The 16,616-nt window shown below is 49.0% G+C and overlaps 1 protein-coding gene across 4 annotated transcripts in view; it reads left to right on the top strand.

The window, feature by feature from the left end:
* Positions 1–16,616, top strand: part of MOXD1 (monooxygenase DBH like 1) — a 306,903-nt gene that overhangs the window by 238,771 nt on the left and 51,516 nt on the right. For all 4 annotated transcript variants that reach the window (XM_073575826.1, XM_073575827.1, XM_073575825.1 and 1 more), the window contains 2 exons: positions 12,720–12,911; positions 13,521–13,580. In XM_073575826.1, the coding sequence (XP_073431927.1) occupies positions 12,720–12,911; positions 13,521–13,580 (252 nt within the window). The remainder of the gene's footprint in view (positions 1–12,719; positions 12,912–13,520; positions 13,581–16,616) is intronic.

Here is a 16,616-nt window from a genome sequence, read left to right as displayed (position 1 = left end):
CCCATTAAGGAACTTATCTAGATGTGTGGTGAGCACTTTGAACCTTCAAGTGCTTCACAGAAGTTTATAACGTAGAGCCGTGAAAATAAGAAATCCATTTTTTTTTCCACAAAAATGATCTTTTCGCCCCCAAATTTTTATTTTTACAAGGGTAACAGGAGAAATCATACCCCCACAGTTATTATGCGATTTGTCCTGAGTACGCTGATACCCCATATGTGGGGAGGAACCACTGTTTGGGTGCATGGGAGAGCTTGGAAGGGAAGGAGTGCCATTTTGGAATGCAGACTTTGATGGAATGGTCTGCGGGCATCATGTTGCGTTTGCAGAGCCCCTGATGGGCCTAAACAGTGGAAACCCCCAACAAGTGACTCCATTTTGGAAACTAGACCCATGAAGGAACTTATCTAGATGTGTGGTGAGCACTTTGAACCTTCAAGTGCTTCACAGAAGTTTATAACGTAGAGCCGTGAAAATAAGAAATCCATTTTTTTTTCCACAAAAATGATCTTTTCACCCCCAAATTTTTATTTTTACAAGGGTAACAGGAGAAATCATACCCCCACAGTTATTATGCGATTTGTCCTGAGTACGCTGATACCCCATATGTGGGGAGGAACCACTGTTTGGGCGCATGGGAGAGCTCGGAAGGGAAGGAGTGCCATTTTGGAATGCAGACTTTGATGGAATGGTCTGCGGTCATCATGTTGCGTTTGCAGAGCCCCTGATGGGCCTAAACAGTGGAAACCCCCCACAAGTGACCCCATTTTGGAAATTAGACCCCCTAAGGAACTTACCTAGATGTGTGGTGAGCACTTTCAACCCCCAAGCGCGTCACAGAAGTTTATAAACGCAGAGCCGTGAAAATAAAAAGTCTTTTTTATTTCCACAAAAGTGATTTTTTAGACCCCAATTTTTAGACCCCCAAAGTTGGTAAATAGTGGAAACCCCTCAATTCTTGCTCCAACCCTAACCCCAACACACCCCTAACCCTAATCCCAACCCTAATCCCTAATCCTAACCCTAATCCTAGTTCGCCCTAACCCTAGCCCAACCCTAGCCCAACCCTAGCCCTAACCCTAGCCCAACCCTAACCCTTAACCCTAGCCCAACCCTAACCCTTAACCCTAGCCCAACCCTAACCCTAGCCCAACTCTAACCCTTAACCCTAGCCCAACCCTAACCCTAACCCTAGCCTAACCCTAGCCTAAGCCTAACCCTAGCCTAACCCTAACCCTAGCCTAACCCTAACCCTAGCCTAACCCTAACCCTAGCCTAACCCTAGCCTAACCCTAACCCTAGGCTAACCCTAACCCTAGCCTAACCCTAACCCTAGCCTAACCCTAACCCTAGCCTAACCCTAACCTAACCCTAACCCTAGCCTAACCCTAACCCTAACCCTAGCCTAACCCTAGCCTAACCCTAACCCTAGCCTAACCCTAACCCTAACCCTAGCCTAACCCTAACCCTAACCTTTATGGAAAACTGAAAAAAAAAATATTTTTTTTATTTCATTATGTGTGCCTATATAAGGGGGTGATAAACGGGGGGGTTATGTACTATTTTTATTATTTTGATCACTATGATCATTTATCATAGTGATCAAAATAATGAATGGAATCTGCATGCGCCCGCCATTTTCAAGATGGCGGCGCCCATCGGATGACGCCGGCGGGCGCGGGACCACCGGGAGGGGACGGAGGACAAGGGAGAGGTACCGGGAGGGGACCGGGGGGATCGGGGACCCTATTTCTCTATCCTCTGATGTGCGATCACATCAGAGGAAAGAGAAATTAAATGTAAAATCGCGGCTTTTTTTTTTGCGGACGCCGTTATAGGGTTAATAACAGCGATCACAAAAGCGGGGTCGGTAAAAACCGACCGATTCATGTTCTCTGGGGTCTCGGCTACCCCTGGCAGCCGAGACCCCGGAGAAAATCCGACACTGGGGGGCGCTATTCACTTAAATCACAGCGCCGTGAATTAACGGCGCTGTGGTTTAAGTACCCTTAATTACCTCCGTTAAAAGGCGTATCGGCGGTCGTTAAGGGGTTAAGCCAATGTGGGGAGGAGGACCCCCATACAGTGATTGGGCTGGAACCAGGGGGACCGCCATCAGGGTTGTTGAAGAAACCACATCAAGGGGATTACAAAGGGAGACATGCGACTGAAGTTGTCAGGGCAACAGGGGGCGGGGCGAGGGTAAAAGGAGCGGGGGACGCGCTGAGGTGGCAGTTGGCAGAGAGCCTGACAGGAGAGAGGAAGCCGTGCGGCAGAGAGAGGACTGTGGCAACTGACGGTGTGGAAAAGAGAGACAGGCAGGAGATTGAAAAAGGGAAATTTGAGACTTACCGAAGGTTGACGTGTAAGAGACTCTCCCCGGGAGTTTCCCCCCGCAAAGATTCAGATAAAGTGACGGCCGCTGATTCCCTCCATGGTGTGACAGGACCGGGATCTCAGGCGACCGCTGCGACGACACAGCAATCCGGTACAGTGGCCAGGACACTGCCCCCTGTCTTCTCCCACAGCTGCGGCCCCATCATCACCGACCTCAGGGGACGTCACCTCGCTATAGGCGGCCGCAGAGCCTGTCCCGGTTACTGAGGGGACACTGAGCAGAATTTGTTAACGTTTATGTCTTTTTTGAAACTGCGTCATGACCTGGCTGGGGAACGAGCGCCTCTAAACGGACGCCTGGGAGATTGACCCCCTGAACAGTTTCTTCAGGGACCGTTGTGCCCCACCGACCCCACTTCTTCAGGGCCTGTTGTGCCCCACCGTGCCAGCTTCTTCAGGGCCCGTTGTGCCCCACCGACCCCATTTCTTCAGGGCCTATTGTGCCCCACCGTGCCGGCTTCTTCAGGGCCCGTTGTGCCTCACCGACCCCATTTCTTCAGGGCCCGTTGCGCCCCACCGCCCAGTTTCTTCAGGGCCTGTTGTGCCCCATCGTTCTGGTTTCTTCAGGGCCTGTTGTGCCCCATCGTTCCGGTTACTACAGGGCCCATTGCGCCCCACCGTCCAGTTTCTTAAGGGCCTGCTGCGCCCCATCGTTCTGGTCTCTTCGGGGCTGGACAAGCACAAGTCCTTCCGGGAAGTCGTGGATTACAAGGCAGCCACATCTGCAACCCCTGAGTGGTCGTGAACTCGAGCGACGCCCGGAAGGCTAAGTGTATTATAGAGAAAATAAGGACCCTTTTTGTTTTTTTAATGTTGTTTTACGAGTCCCTGCGAGGACAAATAAGTGTTTCCCCTTTTGTCTGATTTAAGCAGTTTTAGCCCTTGCGGCTTTAAAACTTATAAAAGTTTATTTCACCCCACATTCAGTCTCGTGTCTCGTCACTGCATCCTGTGAGCCTGCTCGAACCCTACACTTGGCGTAGTCGGCAGGATGCAGTCTCCGAGCGCGGACAGTGGTAGCCCCGAACATGGGGGAGCTGTAAGCTCTGTAAATAATGAGGGTCCCCGTACCAGCATCTCATTGGGGGCCATGTTGAATAACCTGCCTAGATTCTCTGGCTCAAATACTATGCTATGGAGCTGGACAGAGCGGATGAGGGGGCTTTTTCGGATGCACCCAATGACCCCTGACCTGGAAGCTGAAGTGGCACTCATGGCCCTAGACGGGGAGGTGCGGAGGTCAGTGATGTTGAAACCCCCGGGGCACCGCAACACTTTTGAAAAGGTGTTGCAGATAGTGGAACAGACCCACGGGGATCCCACTAATGTGGGAGAGTTAAGGACCCGACTGTTTAGCCGGATGCAGGCAGAGGGGGAGACGATTACTCAGTATATGAATGTACTCCAAGAGTTGCATACGGCTATTGAAAGAAAAGATGGGGTAGGGGTAGGACCTGTTGACATAACCCTACGTGACCTACTGGTGACTGGACTGCGAGATCCACTGATAAAGCAGGCTTTAAGGGAACGGATCAGAATGAATCCCCAAATCGACTTTTCAGAAGTGGGAAGTCAGGCACGGGTTCAGGAGCAAGAGCAGGGGATGGCGGTCCCCGTGGGGAAGGTCCGAGGTGTGGAGGCCTCCTCGAACACAGTTGAGGAACCTCAATGGGTGGAGGAGATGAAGCGTGAATTGAAAAATATAAAGAGCGAGTTGGCTGAAGTAAAGAGAAGAACCGAACCGGAGACTGGACGACCCAGTGTTAATCCCGGTCCCTGGGGGTCACGCTCTCCGCGAGGTGGTCAATCTCTACCGGCCCGGTGTTATGAGTGTGGAGAACCAGGCCACTTCGCCCGAGAGTGTCCGCGGCGTGGGAGATACCCACCCCGGCGGCCATTAAACTAAAGGGCTCCGGGCTGGGGGGACGCCGCTCGGAGCCGAAAACCACAACTAGGGGTGGTGGAAGTCCCGAAGATTTGGTAGCAAAGTGTCCTGAAGTTTGGGCAGAAGTAGAGGGCCGGGCCGTCCGGTGTCTGGTGGACACGGGGTCACAAGTAACCACTATGCCCGCAGCGTACTTTCAACAAAACTTTCCGGAGGCAGCAAGGCCTCAGTGGGGGCCCATGATTAGACTAGTAGCCGCCAACCAACTGCCGGTTCCGGTTGCCGGGGTAGTGTGGGTGCAGGTGACGTTGTGCGGTAAACCCCTCGGCCGCAGAGGGGTGGTGCTGACTCAAGGAGAAGCTGATCAACGACACCCCGTCACCCTAGGCATGAATATTTTAAAAGAGTTTGGTAACCTGTTGCTTAATGATCCCACACAAAGGACACTGAAGCAGTGGGGTTCTCGCACAGCTCAGGGACAGGTATTCCAGCAGCTGGTGCGAGGTGCGCGGGTGCATCGGGACTGCCAGGAGGGTGAGGCTCTGGGCAAGGTCATCGCGACAGCGGCACCCCTGCTTGTGCTGCCTCCTGGACAGACAGTGGTGGCCCTGCCAATTCGGGCCCCGATACCTTTGGAAGGCGTAGAGGTGCAGGTGGAGCCGTGTCACTCAGAGCACTTACCTCCTGGCATACTGGTGGCCCGTTCCCTCGCTACGGTGTGAAAAGGAACCGCCCTGGTCTGCTGCGTTAACCTTGAAGACCGAGATATCATTCTGAAAGCACGGACTGTACTGGCCAAACTAGTAAAGCCTGTAGAAGAAGTGCTGCCCGCTGCTGCGGTTCAATTACGAGTACACCCCGAGGATCCTGGGGAGGTAACAATACTAACCCTACAGGCCCACGAAGTCTTGACACAAGAGAAGGGCCGAAATATTTTGGAGCAGATGCGGGCCGAGCTTTCTGGACTAACTGCGGCCCAACTTTCACAAGTAAAAGCATTGCTGGGACAGTACCATGAAGTATTTGCTAGTCATGAGGACGACTTTGGGTGTACCACCGCCATCACTCATGAGATCCCCACAGCAGGAGCGGCCCCTATCCGAGAACGATATCGACAGATCCCGCCACAACTCTATCAGGAGGTGAAAACTTTGCTGGCTCAGATGCTACAAAAAGGAGTGATACGGGAAAGTCAAAGCCCTTGGGTGGCCCCCATCGTGTTGGTCCGGAAGAAAGATGGTACACTACGATTCTGTGTGGATTATCGTAAATTGAATGCTTGCACTATTAAAGACTCATACCCACTGCCCCGCATAGAAGAATCTCTGTCTGCATTGGGTAAAGCAACGTATTTTTCGACCCTGGACTTGGCCAGTGGGTACTGGCAGGTGCCTATGGCAGAAGAGGACAGAGCTAAGACGGTGTTCATAGTGCCCATGGGACTGTTTGAGTTTAATCGAATGCCATTTGGGCTGGCCAACGCCCCCGGGACATTTCAGCGATTGATGGAGCGATGTCTAGGGGATCTCAATTTTGAGGCCACGTTGATCTACCTGGACGACATCATCGTCTATGCCGCCTCCTTCGAGGACCACCTGAAGCGGTTGGGACAGGTACTCAGCCGGCTGCAAAAGTACGGGTTGAAGGTGAAGCCTCAGAAATGTCACCTATTTCGCTCTCAGATTGAGTATCTGGGTCATGTCGTTTCGGCAGAAGGTGTGAGGCCATCCCGGGAGAAGATTGCTGCTATCCAGGAATGGCCTACCCCCGAGAGGGTGAAAGACGTGCGGGCTTTTCTGGGGTTAGCTGGATATTACCGTCGTTTCGTAAAGAATTTTGCATGTCGAGCTCGAGCCCTACATGACCTGCTGAAGGGGGCTCCCGCTGGGGCCAATGGGCGAAAAATCCAGTGGCAACACCCTCAGGAAGAGGCCTTCCGAGATCTCAAGGCTGCACTCTCGGATGCCCCAGTGTTGGCTTATGCGGATTTTTCTCAGCCGTTCATCCTGCACACTGACGGGAGTCTTCACGGGCTAGGAGCTGTGTTGTCACAAGTTCAGGATGGCCGGGAAAGGGTGATCACATATGGAAGCCGTTCACTCCATGACTCCGAGCGTAACCCTGACAATTACAGCTCTTTTAAGCTCGAGCTCCTCGCAGTGGTGTGGGCTATGACGGAGATATTCGCAGAGTACCTAGCGGGCTCCGAGGTGGTAGTGCGAACTGACAATAACCCACTGGCTCATTTGGAAAACGCCAAGTTGGGGGCTTTGGAGCAGCGATGGGTGGCCCGAATGGCGAAGTACAATTACAAGATTATTTACAAAAGAGGGGCCGAGAATGTTCATGCAGATGCTCTCTCTAGGATTCGACATACAACTCCTGGACAGAATCGAGACGAAGAATTAGAAGGAGAGGAAATACCGTTCGCTCTTACCGCTGCCGTGCTCACCAATGTTGATGCAAAAGTATCTTCCCCAGAGGCCCACAGGGGCATCCTGGAACAATCTCGTAATAAGTGGATACAACAGCAACAAGAAGATGAAGAAGTTGGACTTCTCCGGACATGGGTCGCTGCTGGTCAATTACCCACTGATACTCAACGACAAGCTTTGACCCAAGACCTGTCGCTGATGCTGCGACAATGGGAGAGACTGATTATCCGAAGGGGATTACTGTACCGTAAGATCACTTCGCAAACAACCTCAACGACTGTTTGGCAGGTGGTTATGCCCGGAGCTCAACTACACGAACTGGCTCGAGAGGCTCACGAAAAAGGGGCCCACTTTGGAGTCAAAAAGACTTTGCAATGGTTACAACAGAAAGTTTATCACCCACGCTTGTCGGCTGTTGTGGACGAAGTTTGTCGTACTTGCCGCTTATGTGAATTGGCCAAACCGCCTGCTCAGAGGGCTGCAACACAGACGATTGTGACTTCAGAACCCTTGGAGCTCTTGACGGTGGATTATCTGCACATTGGTCCCGCATTCCAGGGATACGAACACTGCCTCGTCATGGTGGATCATTTCACTAAATTCGCTGTGGTCACCCCTACTCGAGACCAGACCGCGGAGTCAGCCGCCTCCGCAATTTGCAGAAATTTTATACAAGTGTACGGCTGTCCTCAACGCATACATTCGGACCAGGGAGCATGTTTTTTGGGGAAAGTTATGGAGGAACTACATCATCTTTATGGGATTGATAAATCCCGGACCACACCATATCACCCGCAAGGGAATGGGGCTTGTGAGCGATTTAATCGGACATTGATTCAAATGCTACGCACTCTGGAGAGTGACAAGAAAGCTCGTTGGCCTGAATATGTTTCTGAATTAGTGTGGGTTTATAATAATCGGGTACATCGAGTAACGGGCTATACTCCTTATTTCCTGCTGTTCGGACGAGAGGGTAAAGGGATCACGGAGGTAGAGTTGGACCCCGAAGAGCCTCGGCCCTGGACCGGAGTGTCGTCTTGGGTCCGAAATCATCGCCACAGGTTGCAAACTCTTCACCGAATTGTACATACCAAACTTCAAGACTGGGAACACCCCGGGAAGAATACAACCTCCCCTCCCCGTCTCCAAAGCGGGGACCGTGTGCTTGTACTAGATCAACGCCCCCAGAATAAACTGGAGTCACGTTGGGAAGAGAGTCCTTATCGGGTACTACGCCGTATCCATTCAGAAGGACCTGTGTACGAAATACAGCCCGAGCAGGATGAAACACTGCCCACTCGCATTGTGCATCGTAATATGTTACGCCTGTGTATTTCTTCCGACCCGAAGCAACTGGAACCCGTCCCGAAGACATCCAAATCGGAGTCCATATGCTGGGACTCAGACGACGAGGATTTCCCTCCAGTTCCCAAGGGCCCTCCACCCAATAATGAGCCAGTTGACACAATTAACCCACCGGCATCTTGCAGCTCACCGACGTCCACCACCCCAGAAGATTCCACCCCAGTCGAACTTAGACGCTCCGAGCGGTCAACAGCCGGCAAACCCCCCGAACGGTATGAACAAGACCAGTTCGTATGGCAACAAATATTGACACCTTTACAGACCAATCTCAATAGACTAACACCCTCGCCCGAGGACTGGCGAGCTTACAGGGTGGGGGAATGTGGGGAGGAGGACCCCCATACAGTGATTGGGCTGGAACCAGGGGGACCGCCATCAGGGTTGTTGAAGAAACCACATCAGGGGGATTACAAAGGGAGACATGCGACTGAAGTTGTCAGGGCAACAGGGAGCGGGGCGAGGGTAAAAGGAGCGGGGGACGCGCTGAGGTGGCAGTTGGCAGAGAGCCTGACAGGAGAGAGGAAGCCGTGCGGCAGAGAGAGGACTGTGGCAACTGACGGTGTGGAAAAGAGAGACAGGCAGGAGATTGAAAAAGGGAAATTTGAGACTTACCGAAGGTTGACGTGTAAGAGACTCTCCCCGGGAGTTTCCCCCCGCAAAGATTCAGATAAAGTGACGGCCGCTGATTCCCTCCGTGGTGTGACAGGACCGGGATCTCAGGCGACCGCTGCGACGACACAGCAATCCGGTACAGTGGCCAGGACACTGCCCCCCTGTCTTCTCCCACAGCTGCGGCCCCGTCATCACCGACCTCAGGGGACGTCACCTCGCTATAGGCGGCCGCAGAGCCCGTCCCGGTTACTGAGGGGACACTGAGCAGAATTTGTTAACGTTTATGTCTTTTTTGAAACTGCGTCATGACCTGGCTGGGGAACGAGCGCCTCTAAACGGACGCCTGGGAGATTGACCCCCTGAACAGTTTCTTCAGGGCCCGTTGTGCCCCACCGACCCCACTTCTTCAGGGCCTGTTGTGCCCCACCGTGCCAGCTTCTTCAGGGCCCGTTGTGCCCCACCGACCCCATTTCTTTAGGGCCTGTTGTGCCCCACCGTGCCAGCTTCTTCAGGGCCCGTTGTGCCTCACCGACCCCATTTCTTCAGGGCCCGTTGCGCCCCACCGCCCAGTTTCTTCAGGGCCTGTTGTGCCCCATCGTTCCGGTTTCATCAGGGCCTGTTGTGCCCCATCGTTCCGGTTACTACAGGGCCCGTTGCGCCCCACCGTCCAGTTTCTTAAGGGCGTGCTGCGCCCCATCGTTCTGGTCTCTTCGGGGCTGGACAAGCACAAGTCCTTCCGGGAAGTCGTGGATTACAAGGCAGCCACATCTGCAACCCCTGAGTGGTCGTGAACTCGAGCGACGCCCGGAAGGCTAAGTGTATTATAGAGAAAATAAGGACCCTTTTTGTTTTTTTAATGTTGTTTTACGAGTCCCTGCGAGGACAAATAAGTGTTTCCCCTTTTGTCTGATTTAAGCAGTTTTAGCCCTTGCGGCTTTAAAACTTATAAAAGTTTATTTCACCCCACATTCAGTCTCGTGTCTCGTCACTGCATCCTGTGAGCCTGCTCGAACCCTACACCATCTCATGGCACCTTGCACCTGAAAAGTACTGTGGCCTTACCACTTTTAAAATACAAATCAAATATCAGACAAGGCTATCAAGGAAATCTACAATAAAAGGAATCATTGTAAAGCATTGTGTATTATTTCCCTCATTGCAACATCCTCAGTTTATTTATCATAGGATGTTTTAAACACTGAGTGAAATGGATTTTTTGTGGACTAGCAAGAAAGTCTCCCCCAAGTAGACCAGATGTGAGATCATTGAGTTGAAATTAAGTATTTCCTTAACAATAAGGGATGTGTTCTTTCAATGAGAAATGTCACTCAAATATTTGGAGAGTCTGTCATTATAAGACTTTAAACAATTGTGTCTTGTCCCATCTTTGCCTCGACGACATCTAAGTGAGCTCTTTGTTGTAGAAATGTAATGCATCTATCTGTCACATGATATGATATACAGTGCTTTGCGAAAGTATTCAGCCCCCTGGAACTTTTCAACCTTTTCCCACATATCATGCTTCAAACATAAAGATATGTAAATGCAAATGTAAATTTTTGGTGAAGAATCAACAACAAGTGGGACACAATTGTGAAGTTGAACGAAATTTATTGATTATTTTAAATTTTTGTGGAAATGCAAAAACTGAAAGTGGGGCGTGCAATATTATTCGGCCCCATTACTTTCAGCGCAGCAAACTCACTCCAGAAGTTCATTGTGGATCTCTGAATGATCCAATGTTGTCCTAAATGACTAATGTAGATAAATGTAATCCACCTCTGTGTAATCAAGTCTCCGTTTAAATGCACCTGCTCTGTGATAGTCTCAGGGTTCTGTTTGATGCACAGAGAGCATTATGAAGACCAAGGACCACAACAGGTAGGTCTGTGATACTGTTGTGGAGAAGTTTAAATACAGATTTGGATACAAAATGATTTCCAAAACGTTAAACATCCCAAGGAGCACTGTGCAAGCGATCATTGTTATGAATGGGTCACCGAGGAGGATGACAGAAACAGGCTAAGCCACCAGAAAACCAGTGAGGTTGGTAACTAAGCGGATTGCAGACCACTGATCCTATCCACACAACTAGCAGTAGCCGTGGAGCGTACCTACGATGCCCTAGACGCCTCGGCACAGGCAGAGAGCTAACTAAGCCTAAAGCAAGAAAGGTGAAATCTAAACTGCCCCGGAGCAGACCTCAAAAGGAACAGATAGCCCCCAAACATATGTTGTCAGTGAGACAAGATGAAACACAAACGCAGGCAGAAAAATAGACTGAGCAAACGATGGGGCCCAAACTGACTAGACAGGACAGGAAAGGAAAGACACTGTCTGCAATCACGCAAAAACCCTGAAAAATCCAACACGTCTGATGTACAGAAAAACACTGAAGTCACAAGACTTCGCCCCCACTATATCAACACTCTGGTATGAACTGGAAGCAAAGCAAAAGAGACCAATATAACAGGGGACTGAACAAACTGACACAGGCTGTAACATAAGGAGCGGTGGTCCAGCACAGCCCCCAGAGGAGCAAGCTGAACCCGCACAACAAGCAGAGAGAGACAAAACCAGATCAGATGCAAAGGATTAGCAAAAGAACCACTTAGCTGAATAATGCAGGATCAGAGCAGGAGACATCAGACCTCTGATTGCACAGGAAAGCAATCACCAGCAGGAATTGCAGGAAGTCTGCAGACTTAAATACTCCAATCAGTAACCCCAGATCTCCAATCGTCATCATCATCATCAGGTGGCAGACCTCTGTCAATCTGGCCAGCTCCACTACCTCCAGTAACCACCGGAGGGAGCAGGGGGCGCTTCGGCTCAGAAGTCTGAGCCAAGGAATTCACAAAAGATCATATTGAAATGGAAGGAGTATCATACCACTGCAACTCTACCAAGACCCAGCCGTCCCTCAAAACTTTCATCTCAAACAAGGAGAAGACTGATCAGAGATGCAGCCAAGCTGCTCATGATCACTCTGGATGAACTACAGAGAGCTACAGCTGAGGTGGGACAGTCTGTCCATAGGACAACAATCAGTCGTACACTGCACAAATCTGGCCTTTATGGAAGAGTGGCAAGAAGAAAGCCATTTCTCAAAGATATCCATAAAAAGTGTTGCTTAAAGTTTGCAACAAGCCACCTGGGAGACACACCAAACATGTGGAAGAAGGTGCTCTGGTCAGATGCAACCAAAATCGAACTTTTTGGCAACGATGCCAAATGATATGTTTGGTGTAAAGGCAACACAGCTCATCACCCTGAACATACCATCCCCACTGTCAAACATGGTGGTGGCAGCATCATGGTTTGGGCCTTCTTTTCCTCAGCAGGGACAGGGAAGATGGTTAAAATTGATGGGAAGATGTATGGAGCCAAATAAAGGACCATTCTTGAAGAAAACCTGGTGGAGTCTGCAAAATACCTGAGACTGGGACGGAGATTTGTCTTCCAACAAGACAATGATCCCAAACATAAAGCAAAATCTACAATGGAATGGTTCACAAATAAACGTATCCAGGTGTTAGAAGGGCCAAGTCAAAGTCCAGACCTGAATTCAATGGAGAATCTGTGGAAAGAGCTGAAAACTGCTGTTCACAAACAATCTCCATCAAACCTCACTGAGCTTGAGCTGTTTTCCAAGGAAGAATGGGCAAGAATTTCAGTCTCTCGATGTACAAAACTGATAGAGATATACCCCCAAGCGACTTGCAGCTGTAAGTGCAGCAAAATGTGGCGCAACAAAGTATTAAGTTAAAGGGGCCAAATAATATTGCACGCCCCACTTTTCAGTTTTTGAATTTCCACAAAAATTTAAAATAACCAATAAATTTCGTTCAACTTCACAACTGTGTCCCACTTGTTGTTGATTCATCAAAAAAAATTTACATTTGGTATCTTTATGTTTGAAGCATAATATGTGGGAAAAGGTTTAAAAGTTCCAGGGGGACAAATACTTTTGCAAGGCACTGTAATAATACAAGATGATATAATGCATCTTTAATTGTTTGCAGGCTCTGAATCATGAACAACCAGATGGAATCCATGTATTTGCTGTTCTTCTTCATGCTCATCAAGCTGGCCAAGTTCTACGTGCACGACATTTCAGGAAAGGACAAGAGCAAAAATTACTTGCCTATGACAATGAGTTTGACTTCAATTTCCAAGAGTTCCAGTATCTGCAAGAAGAACGAATCATTCTACCTGTAAGTTTTCTTGTTTCCTAGCCTGCACATGCGGTGGGCATTAATTTGTTTGACAACATTCAAATTACCACATCAGTGGCACATTTTACCATCTGTAATATTACCAGAACACATTTAGCTTCTTTGGTTCTGGAAATGCAGAATAAATTTAGATTCTCAGGTTATCTGAGTTCAGTTAAGATATTTTGTGTTTAGCTGTTATGTGTTGCTTCAAATAACACTCTTGCAATTTGCTCAAATTCACTCTTGCACTATTCCCTGACTTTGAATTTTTATTTATCAGTAATTATTATATCTTGATCTATTCATTGGAAAAATGCCCACTCCCATATGTTTGAGTAACAGTAGCTGTTTTGTTTAAGTCTGTGTAAAGTGCCAGCATTCAGATTTCGGTGACAACAAGAAATAGCAGGTGAACCGCCATAGCCTGTGATTGTTTGAGAGGCATTTCAGGGCATTTCAACTGTTTTGAGAAAACCTGAAGTAAAGACCACTGGGGACTTTGGTATTTCTTTATTTTCTTATTCCATTCTAGTCACTTTACAAAACTGTCCTTTTGGACAACCCATTATGACTTAACCCCAACAATGTTTTTATGTTTTTTTACAGGGTGATCATTTAATTACAGAATGTCAGTACAACACAAAAGGCAGATCCACTATGACATGGGTAAGAAAATACGGTATACTTCATTCTCTATCTCTTTTGTTCTTCACCTCCCATTTGTCCTAGATTCCATATGTTGAGAATAAAGGCCCTGTCACACTAAGCGAGATCGCTGCTGAGTCACTAGAACTGTGACGTTATAGTGATCTTACCAGCGAGATCGCTGTGTGTGACAGTGACCAGCGACCAGCCCCCCTGCCGGGTATCGCTGATCGTGCCCGAAATGTCTGGACATTTCTTTGGTCGCTCATGTCCCGCTGAGTCGCTTGGATCGTCACGTTTGACACCTAGCCTAACGACCTCGTTAGCAACTCAGAAGCAAGACAAGGCGAGGATTAGCGTTCCCGTTTCCACTACTACCTCGGCTCCGATTGGTGGTCACTACAGTGTCCTGATTGGCGGGCTTCCTTTTAAAAGAAGCTAACAAAGTAGCGCTTCAGTTCTATGTTCCTGACCCGGGTGTGTCCAAGTTGAGATCCTGTTTTTGTCCAACGGCTGCGACTCCATTTTGGATCATCTGCTTGTCATTGACAGCCGGTGAACGCTACTAGGGCAGGCGGTTAATGCAAATAGGACACCGATGACCGTTACCCGGTTGTGCTAGCCAAAAGACGTGTTCGAGAACAATGAAATGGAGCACTAGTACGCCACCTTCTTTTAAATGCACGGCCAATCAGGATGCGGTAGCGTCCACCATTCAGAGATGAGAGGGCGTGAGAAAGGGAGCGCAATCCACGCCTGTGTAAATACAGCGTCACACAGTACATCCCTCATCGAGGTGTGAATCGTCAATGGAACATGCACTGTGACAGGGTCCCAACGACCACCGACATCGTTGCAAAGGTCGCTATGACACGCTAGATCGTTGCTCCGTCGTTGGGTAGATTGGACTGTCTGACATCTCAATAGCGACCACATAGCGATGCGGCAACGATCCCTGTCGTGTCGTATCGCTGTCGGGATCGTTATAGCGTCGCTAGGTGTGACGGGACCTTAAGCCACAGCGAATGGGTTGAATCAAGCTTAAAGGGAATCTGTCACCCTATTTTTGGCCTATCAGCTGCAGCCACCACCATCAGGGGCTTATCCACAGCATTCTGTAACCTGAAAGATAAGAAAAATGAGTTATGTTATACTCACGGGAGGGCGGTCCGGGTCCGGTCCGGGTCCGATGGGTGTTACGGTCTGGTCAACGGCCGTTTCGCGCTACCACAGCGCTTCAACAGGGACCTGTTGTCAGCTGTCCCTCTCCTGTTATCACTCCCCCGGCCGACATGTATAGCATGTGCCATAAATCTAACACTATTTCCATCAGCTCCAGGAGTGCGGTCTTCTTTTCTTCTTGGATATAATCAGCGCTGTGGATTCCCAGACCAGCACCCGCAGCTGCCAGCACTGAGAGCTCCGGATACCGCACACCACTAGAAGCTAAATGGTAACAGCGGTGCCGTTCGCGTTTCTTTTCTCTTTTTTCATACGCGAAATATGGAAAAATTATTGCTCTCAGAATATGGTGATGCAAAAACTAGTTTTCACAATAAAAAGCGTCTTTTAGTGTGTGACAGCAGTAAAACACAAAAATCCGATATATATCTGGTCTCGCTGTAATCGCACCGACACAAAGAATAATGTCGCCTAATCACTTATACCGCCAGAGGAATGGCGTAAAAAATAAACAAAACCAATTCTTCACATTCTGTTGTTTTTTTTAATTCTGCCTTCCAAAGATCGCACTAAGGCTCAGAGCACATTTATCTTGCGCTCTTCGCTGAGCGCTTACATCGGGGTGTCCATGTAAATCTCTGAAATATGTGATTCAGACAGAACCCCAGGTGGTAGATTCCCTATAATGAGGCAGATGGAGTCACTGTGGACACCATAGGACCTGTGACCTGGCAGTGTCCATCTTTATAGGATTGCATAAAATTGCCATTGGCCACAGTTTTGTGCTATTCTGAAACGAATGACACCGCTGAACAGAGGCCAGACAAAGTCCAGAGTAACTCTACTGCCTCATTATAGTGAATGGATCCATCGGGGGTTTCATCTGTCACGTTTTTTTTCACAAATAAACTCAAGTCATATCAAAGAAATGTTACCACTACAATATGTCACGAGAAAACAATCTCAGAATCAGTGAGATCTATTGAAGCATTTCAGAGTTATTACCTCATAAAGTGACAATGGTCAGAATTGTAAAAATTGGCCTTGTCAGAAAGGTGAAAACAGGCTTCGGGGTGAAGGGGTTAAGGGGGTTAAATGTTTTGATTCCTCTTACTTCAAGAGCACACCTTTCCCCCACCTCCTGACTTCTTGATTGCTGAGGGTGGGTGCTTCTGTGTAAATGACAGTTCAAATTAACAGTATCACGACACTGCTTTTTCAAATTCTGCTCTCTGAATACTGTTACATAAATCAGATTTTCCTTTGCAGCATTACATGCACTGTGACTTTGAAATTGTCCAGGATTGGGAGCTTGTAAGAGGGTAAACTGTGATGAAATCAGGAGAGCATTACGACCCTGCTGCTTTTGCATGTCTGGGCTGAGAAAAAAAGCCCAATAAACTGTGTGTGCTGGGGGGTGGGGCCTAGTGTTTGCTGTTTAGGATGCTAAGAAGTGATGCTTCAAGAAGGAGAGAGACTGCCATGTGAGACACAGCTTTGGACAGCTGATGTGAAGTGAGGAGTTTGGACTCTAAAAAGACTGTTTTGCTGCCAGTGTGTTTGTGAAGGTGTTAAACCCTTCCCATTGTGAACCTGTGGTTCTGCTGTGGAACCAGTACAGAGCATTCTTGAGAGCTGTGTGACTGTGGAGCTCTGTGGAATCCCTGCTGTGCTGAGCTGAAAAGCAACAGAATACATTTATCCTATGCAGATTCAGGCGGTTTGCTCTCAGGAGAATTTGTGATTGCTGGAGGAGAGACGGTATTCTGTACCATTCATAGTGAGAAGGATCCCGACAAGCCCCGTAGAAGTGCTATCCTGGACCGTATCCTGAGGCTTCAGAACTATAATTCCCCGGCATGTTGGCTCGGCATC

The sequence above is a fragment of the Dendrobates tinctorius genome, unplaced genomic scaffold, assembly GCF_039654945.1.
Source record: "Dendrobates tinctorius isolate UK_male_01 unplaced genomic scaffold, ASM3965494v1 ptg000046l, whole genome shotgun sequence".
NCBI classification, from domain to species: Eukaryota; Metazoa; Chordata; class Amphibia; order Anura; family Dendrobatidae; genus Dendrobates; species Dendrobates tinctorius.
This window is presented reverse-complemented; position numbering and strand designations above follow the sequence as displayed.